Consider the following 8635-nt stretch of genomic DNA (forward strand, 5'->3'; position numbering starts at 1 on the left):
ACGATGGGGCTCCCTCCCCCCCGGCCCATCCTCAACCCCCACCCCGCCGCTCACCCCCCCGGCCCAACCTCTGCCCCCCCCCCGCCTGGGGTACCGATGGCCCCCCTCGGCCCAGCCTCACCCCCCTCGCCGCCCCCCCCGGCCCAGCCTCTGCCCCCCAGGTGTCTCTGCACGGGGAGCCGGGGCCCGGGTAGGGTCTCGGCCGCGGCCTGGGACTCACTCAGTCGGGGCTGGGAGATGTAGTCCCGGTTGGCCGCCGCCGCCTGTTCCCGTGCGGCGGCCGCGCCGCTGTTGCCCCCGGACAGCTCGGACACGGCCCCGTTCACCATCCCCCGAATCGCCCGCAGCGCCGCCATCTTGTCTCCGAGCCCCGCTGCGCCACTGCGCAGGCGCTGATATACCCTCTCCCCCTCCCGCCGCCGTGCGCGCCGCCGAGACCCGGAACTGGCGGACGGAGGGGGGGAGGGAGGCGCGCGACCGCCAGGGGCTGGGGAGCTAGCCAGGGTCCTGGAATCGTGGGGAGAGTGGGAGAATGGAGAGGACGGGAAAGGGAAAGAAAGAAAGAAAGAAAGAAAGAAAGAAAGAAAGAAAGAAAGAAAGAAAGAAAGAAAGAAAGAAAGAAAGAAAGAGTTTTCAGTGGAGCTGGTTGGGGAGAAAGGGAACAAATGTATTGCATTTTTTTTAAATCTCCAGAATGATGTTTTTCCCCCCTTCTTTTTCCTAAACTTCAAAAATGTGTCTGTTTTGAACTCTGCCCATCTCCTGTAGTAAGCATCCTCAGGGGTGTGGCTGACACCACTGCCTGGCAGAGGCTCCCCCATAGCCTCCCAGCACCTTTAGGGAATGTTCCCCGAGAGGGAAGGCTATACTGCACCTTGCTTAGTTCCACCATTGCTCCTAGTCACACACCCCTTGACCCAGCCTTGAGCAACTCTTGCGTCTGCTCAGTATTTTCTGGAAACACCTGTAGAAAATAGACTATGGTGTACAGCAGATTTCCGTGACTCCTCTTCAGGCCTTTCAAAATGCTGTATGACTCTGATTGTGGCACTTCACAGCACAGCTATGCCAAGAGAACAGTCATAGCTGAGAGTGTAGCATTCAGAAGTTATGTGTACATTTGTGTGAATGTAGCTTTTTTTAATGTCAGAGTTGAATAGAATGCCAGGGTTATATTTTCCAGCATCCTGTCCCTGTTGGAACTCTGCTGGAGAGGACACAGAGACTCTGCTTTGGTCATCAGGAGACGGATTTAGCAGAATATGGTGCTCCTGGAAGATATTTCAACAAGCTGTGTGTGTGTGTGTGTGTGTGTGTGTGTGTTTGCATTCTGACAAAAGTTTTAATAACATACTCCGGCTTAAAACAACAGCTGGGTCTAAGTGTGCAACAAGAGTGTCCTAGGGGTAGATAGCAAACATTAAATGAAACATGGCTTCATATGCAAAGATGCACCATATACTAATTCAACCATATCTTGAACATCAAGTGCAGTTTCATATATTCATAGTTTTAAGGGCAGGGTCAGAGTTGCCTTTCTCAACCAAACTTTTCATCTAATAAAAAATGATATCAAGTTTGTTTGACAAGACTCTCCTCCCCTCCCCCCACATTAAACTATGTTGATTGGCATTAATTATTCCAGCATCCTTTAAATTTTTACTGATTTTATCCAGGATCAATGTCAGGCTAATGAGCCTGTAGGTAATTTAGGCAGGCTGTTAGCCTTTTTTAATAGTCACACAATATTAGCTCTCCCCCCTCAGTCCTCAGAGCTTCCTCAGAATTCCAAGACTTGTTAAAAATCAACATCAATGATTTAGAGAGCTCTTCATCCAGTTCTTTGAATATACTTCAGTGCAAGTTATCAGTTCCCACCTGTTTAACTTTAATATTTGGTGTTTAACATCCTCCTCAATTACTGATGTGATAGAAGGCATTACCACTTTAAGATATGAATACATCATCTCACTTCTTTCCATATATAGAAGAGAAATATTTATTGACTACTTCTTCCTTTGGGCACCACATTTCCAGAAATATATTGGCAAATTCTAGCAGGTTTTGAAGACTAACAAACTATCAGGAGCTGGAGGAACTGATGTGAGGGAAAGATTTAATAATCTAACTATGCATAATCTAGCTAAGTAATGATAAGTGAGGATACAATCATCAAGAGGTAAAGCAGTGACTGAGAAGCAGTGTAGTCTAGTAGATTAAACATAGGGATAGAATCCCAGTAAAATGGGTTCTGGTCCTAGCTCCACTATTGATGTACTGTGTGACCTTTAGCAAATCTCTTACCTGCACTGTTTAGTTCACTAGTATCTGTGAAACACTGGACAGACTATTGATATTAAATAGAAAGAAATCAGGAGATCATGCGTAGCAATCACTTTGAGGATGAGGTTCTACTTTTCTTTCTTCCAGTAACTGTTTTCAGTCATCTGCAAAGCCTTTCTAAAAAGTGTTTCAGGGAGATGTGACGGGTTCAATCATAGAGACCCCCTTGGGACTGTCACCTGATGCACTGAATTTGCCTCTGAACCCATTTTCCCTGCCAGTTTGGGACTCTAGAACCCTGTCTTCTTGAGCCAGACATGCTAGCCAGCTGCAAATGCAGACCCAGGTCTGGTCCATGGCCCCAAAGCTGCAGCCTTTAACCAAAAACTGCTCAGCAAGTACTCCTGTCTCCAGCACCCAGACATCCAGCTCCCAATGGGATACAAACCCCAAATAAATCCATTTTACTCTGTATAAAGCTTGTACAGGGTAAACTCATACACTGTCTGCCTCTATAACACTGATAGAGAGATATGCACAGCTGTTTGCTCCCCCCAGGTATTAATAATTTACTCTGGGTTAATTAATAAACAAAAGTGATTTTATTAAGTATAAAAAGTAGGATTTAAGTGGTTCCAAGTAATAACAGACAGAACAAAGTAAGTTACCAAGCAAAATAAAACAAAACATGCAAGTCTAAGCCTAATACATTAAGAAACAGAATAAAATCTCACCCTTAGAGATGTTCCAATAAGCTTCTTTCACAGACTAGACTTCTTCCTAGTCTGAGCCCAATCCTTTCCCCAGTACAGTTCTTGTTAGTTCCAGCTCAGATGGTAACTAGGCGATTTCTCATGACAGGCAGCCCCCTTTGTTCTGTTCCACCCCCTTTTATAGCTTTGGCACAAGGTGGGAATCCTTTGTCTCTCTCTGGGTTCCCATCCCTCCTTCTAAATGGAAAAGCACCTGGTTAAAGATGGATTCCAGTTCAGGTGATGTGATTACATGTCACTGTAAGACCTCCTTCTTCATTACCATCTAGCTGGAAGACACATACATAGGAAGGCTTGCAGGTAAACAAACCCATTCACAGTTCATTGATTCTGAAGCACCCTTAATGGCTTCCACTTAACATGTTTACATTAGTAATACAAGTTTATATGTTATTCTCCTAATTCCAGACATAGAAATAATACATGCAAACAAATAGGATGAACACACTCAGTAGATCATAAGCTTTGTAATGATACCTTACAAGAGGCCTTTTGCATGAAGTATATTCCAGTTACATCATATTTACACTTATAAACATATTTCCATATAACATTATGGAGTGCAGCGTCACAGGAGACATAGTCCAATTAGTCTAGACAGAAGGATTCTTTCATATTCTAAATAATTTAATGTATTGTTGAATACAGTGGCTGAAAATATGAGTTTCAACATCCTACAATACACAACATTTGACATCCCAAAAAGCTTTACAGACTGTATACATTCAGCACCACAGAAATTCAGCTACTTTGATAATGGAGCAGCAATTAACTTACAGCAAAAAACCACAAAGCTATTAATTTATGTGTCAAGTAACATAAAGCTTCCTCTATTACACAACAAAATAGATACAATCAGAAATTAATTTCAAGTTTCACTGTGAATGGAGCACTTTTGGGAGTTGTCTGTGCTGATCTCTGTTTAGACAGCAGTTTTCATCTGACACAGAGCTGGCAACATTAATCTGTGAGCCTTTTGTCAAACATAATTTTATTACATGCTTCTTTGACACACTGGTATACTGGAGTGTTCCAGCCCTCTTGTGGGTCACTTAGAGGATGCTCCGTAGCTAATATATTTTACTGCAGTTTTAGAATGAGGAGTCAACAGCAGAGGGCAACCCAGTCAGAATCTATTGACAAAGTGAATTCACAATGATTGCAACTAGCCTGTAGGTTATGCATCAGGTGCTGCTTATAATGAGTTGCTTGGTCCCATATGGCATGGCTTTGAGACACACTAGGAAGTCTATAATAATTTAAGGAACATATTAGGAATGTGCATTAAATGTGCTCAAAGCAGGACCAACCCCAACTAAATCATCCCAGCCAAGGCTTGTCAAGCCGGGCCTTAAAAACCTCTAAGGATGGAGATTCCACCACCTCCCTAGGTAACCCATTTCAGTGCTTCACCACTCTCCTAGTGAAATAGTGTTTCCTAATATCCAACCTAAACCTCCCCCACTACAACTTGAGACCATTGTTCCTTGTTCTGTCATCTGCCACCACTGAGAACAGCTGAGCTCCATCCTCTTTGGAACTCCCCTTCAGGTAGTTGAAGGCTGCTATCAAATCCCCCCTCACTCTTCTCTTCTGCAGACTAAACAATCCCAGTTCCCTCAGCCTCTCCTCATAAGTCATGTGCCCCAGCCCCCTAATCATTTTCGTTGCCCTCCGCTGGACTCTCTCCAATTTGTCCACATCCTTTTTGTAGTGGGGGGGGGGCCCAAAACTGGACGCAATATTCCAGATGTGTCTCACCACTGCCGAATAGAGGGGAATAATCACTTCCCTCGATCTGTTGGCAATGCTCCTACTAATGCAGCCCAATATGCTGTTAGCCTTCTTTGCAACAAGGGCACACTGCTGACTCATATCCAGCTTCTCATCCAGTGTAATCCCCAGGTTCTTTTCTGCAGAACTGTTGCTTAGCCAGTCGGTCCCCAGCCTGTAGTAGGGCATGGGATTCTTTCGTCATAAGTGCAGGACTCTGCACTTGTCCTTGTTGAACCTCATCAGCTTTCTTTTGGCCCAATCCTCCAATTTGTATAGATCACTCTGGACCCTATCCCTACCCTCCAGCTTATCTATCTCTCCCCAAAGCTTAGTGTCATTTGCTAACTTGCTGAGAGTGCAATCCATCCCATCATCCAGATCATTAATGAAGATGTTGAACAAAACCGACCCCAGGGGCACTCCACTTGATACTGGCTGCCAACTAGACATCGAGCCGTTGATCACTACCTGTTGAGCCCAACAGGTGGGGGGGAGGGACAGATAGCTCAGTGGTTTGAGCATTGGCCTGCTAAACCCAGGGTTGTGAGTTCAATCCTTGAGGGGGCCACTTAGGGATCTGGGGCAAAATCAGTACTTGGTCCTGCTAGTGAAGGCAGGGGGCTGGACTCAACAACCTTCAAGGTCCCTTCCAGTTCTAGGAGATAGGATATCTCCATTTAAAAAAAAAAAAAAAAAGAAAATCTAGCCAGCTTTCTATCCACCTTATAGTCCATTAATCCAATCCATACTTTTTTAACTTGCTGGCAAGAATACTGTGGGAGATCGTATCAAAAGCTTTGCTAAAGTCAAGATATATCACATCCACTGCTTTCCCCATATCCACAGAGCCAGTTATCTCACCATAGAAGGCAGTCAGGTTGGTCAGGCATGACCTGCCCTTGGTGAATCCATGTTGACCATTCCTGATCACCTTCCTCTCCTCCAAGTGCTTCAAAATGGTTTCCTTGAGGACCTGTTCCATGATTTTTCCAGGGACAGAGGTGAGTCCAGTCAAGAGCAAAAGTTTACTTTGCGTGTAATGTATAAAGAAATCTCCTTGAAAGTATTCTATTGTCATAAGTGTATTGCATTTATACAGCATCTGGAAACTTTAAATTACAGATACCCATTTGAGTAGAGTAGATATTATATTCATTTTATAGACAGAGAAACACAGGCACAAAGCCATTAAGCTACATACCAAAATCCACATAGCAAGCCACTTCCAGAACTAGAAATAGAATTTAGGATCCAGGGTCCCATATACTGGATGCAACAATACTGGCTAGAAAGCCTGAAAAGTCAGCCAAACAGGCACACTGGGAAAAATATGTGAGAAAAAAACTTTCCAAGCCAGCCTTTCTCACAGGATTTAGAACCAGGGAAAACAGCAGACAAAAAATAAAAAATAAAAACCCATCATCTCAGAGCTCTCCCTGGTCTAACCCTGTGTCTCTGATTGGGTCCTCAGCCACATAACCCCACCTTTTACACCTGTTTGAGTATGCAACACAAACATCTTTATCTGGAGGTTAACTTCTTGCTTGCCAGTGCCTGGCTAGAGCCTCTGCCTGTCCCATGCCTCTGTCTGTCTATAAAATAGAGAAGTAAGAATGCAAGTGAGAATGGAGCCATCACACTCACTGGGTCCTCATCACAATCAGCTGCTTTCTGGATGATGACTTAGGTGGAATACAAGCCACAGGAGTTAGTGGGAGTACTGAGAAGCCAAGATCATGTCTTCATTGCAAATACCATTAGTAGTAATAACAATTTTTTTAAAAGTCCAGGGGAAGAGACTGGAAAATGTCTAATGCATACATGGAAATGTTTCCAAGGAGAAGATTTGAATAAGTTTTGCCAACATCTTTGTGAAAGACGATACACAATAAAGTAACAAATGTGTGGCCACCTTAGCCTATGGCTGCTCAGAACTTCATGGTGACAGCATAAATAGAACTAAAATCCTCCACCTCCGGATCCCTAACACTCAAGCTAAAGAAGAATCGTTAATTAGGTGGTTACCATGACATAACAGAGCAGTCATGATTCTATCCAGTAGATGGTAGTGGTACACTGCTCATGCTGTATCTGTATTGTAGATATTTGGAAGACAGTTTCCAGATCTATCTATTCTGCTTTAAACTCACAACCCAAACACATGTAAAGGCTTCCACCTTTGCTCTCCTACACAACTAGGAAATTCTTTAGTAGGTTGCACTCATCCGGAGTTATTGACAATAGTTGTTGACTATACAAAAGCCAGGTAAATGGTCTCAATGTCAAGTATAACTGTCAAGAGAAGGAAGGTGAAAATTATCAAGATTTGTTTTCTTTCACAGTGGTAACTTCTATCATGAAAGGATGGAGGTAACATTTTGGATCTAAAAATTAGAGACTGCAGAGCATTATGTTGAAAGAGCAAAATAAATAATGGAATAAAGTATAAAATAAATCAAGTGACGTGTACAATGTATCACCATACACTGCTGTTATTTTCCAGCCAGCAGCCCGAGGAGCTTCTTAGTTGAAACAAAGCCCGATGCCAACTCTGTCCACATATCTATTCAAGTGACATCATCATAGGACCTAATCACATCAGCCATACCATCAGGGGCTCATTCACCTGCACATCTACCAATGTGATATATGCCATCATGTGCCAGCAATGCCCCTCTGCCATGTACATTGGCCAAACCGGACAGTCTCTACGCAAAAGAATTAATGGACACAAATCTGACATCAGGAATCATAATACTCAAAAACCAGTGGGAGAACACTTTAACCTGTCTGGTCATTCAATGACAGACCTGCGGGTGGCTATTTTACAACAGAAAAACTTCAAAAACAGACTCCAACAAGAGACTGCTGAGCTGGAATTGATATGCAAACTAGATACAATCAATTTAGGATTGTGAAAATTACTAGTAACCCCTCTTAACAGCTAGCAGCCGTTATGTCAGCCAGCGGCCATTAGAGGGAAGCAGACACCTCAAGTACACAGTAACCTGAACTTTTCAACTGTCTTCCCTTTCAAGGCCTTAAGGTAGCTGGAGCTGGTCCCAAGCCAGTTTTCACTGACCAGATAGCAAAAGTAGGGTTACCATTCGTCCGGATTCTGCCAGACATGTCCGGCTTTTTTAAGTTAAAAATAGCGTCCGTGGGGAATTTGTAAATGTCTGGATTTCCCCCCCATGCAGAGCGTGCGCGGCTGACAGGGGAGCCGGCCGGATCGTGCCACTCGCACGGGGCTCTAGAGCCCCTCCTCCGCTTCCCCCTCCTCTCCCCTGCAACTTGAGACCACTCCCCTCCTCTCTCTCCCTCCCTCCCGCCCCTGCATTCGCAAATCGCCGGCCGTTCGCCTCGGGCCTCCGGCAGTCTGGTGCTCCTGCCCCTACCCCTGCTCCCCCTCCCCTGCTGCCCAGCGCACCTCCCTGCAGCACTCTGTTCTGAGCGGCACGGTAAGGGGGCCAGAGGGTCAGAGAAGGTGCAGGGACGTTCTGGAGGGGGCAGGCAAGAGACAGGGAGCAGGATTGGATGGGTCGGGAGTTCGGGGTGGGGGGTTGTCTTGGGGTTGGGTGTGTAAGGTTTTGGGCAGTCAGGGTACAGTAGGGGGTAGGGTCCTAGGGGGGCCGTTAGGGTGGGGGGGTCTCAGGAGGGGACAGTTAGGGGACAAGGAACAGGGAGGCTTAGGTAGGGGTGGGGTTCTGGAGGGCAGTTAGGAGCAGGGGTCCCAGGAGGGGGCAGTCAGGGGACAAGGAGCAGAGGGGTTTAGATGAGTCGGGAGTTCTGTGGGGGGGGGG

At 45.4% G+C, this 8635-nt stretch overlaps 1 protein-coding gene across 1 annotated transcript in view; it reads right to left on the reverse strand.

The window, feature by feature from the left end:
• Positions 1-384, reverse strand: part of ATP6V1B2 (ATPase H+ transporting V1 subunit B2) — a 17962-nt gene extending 17578 nt beyond the window's left edge. Inside the window, exon 1 of the mRNA XM_034761941.1 lies at positions 221-384. Within this exon, the coding sequence (XP_034617832.1) occupies positions 221-356 (136 nt within the window). The 5' untranslated portion in view covers positions 357-384. The remainder of the gene's footprint in view (positions 1-220) is intronic.
• Between the last annotated feature and the right edge of the window lie 8251 nt (positions 385-8635).

Source organism: Trachemys scripta, chromosome 2 (genome assembly GCF_013100865.1).
Source record: "Trachemys scripta elegans isolate TJP31775 chromosome 2, CAS_Tse_1.0, whole genome shotgun sequence".
NCBI classification, from domain to species: domain Eukaryota; kingdom Metazoa; phylum Chordata; order Testudines; family Emydidae; genus Trachemys; species Trachemys scripta.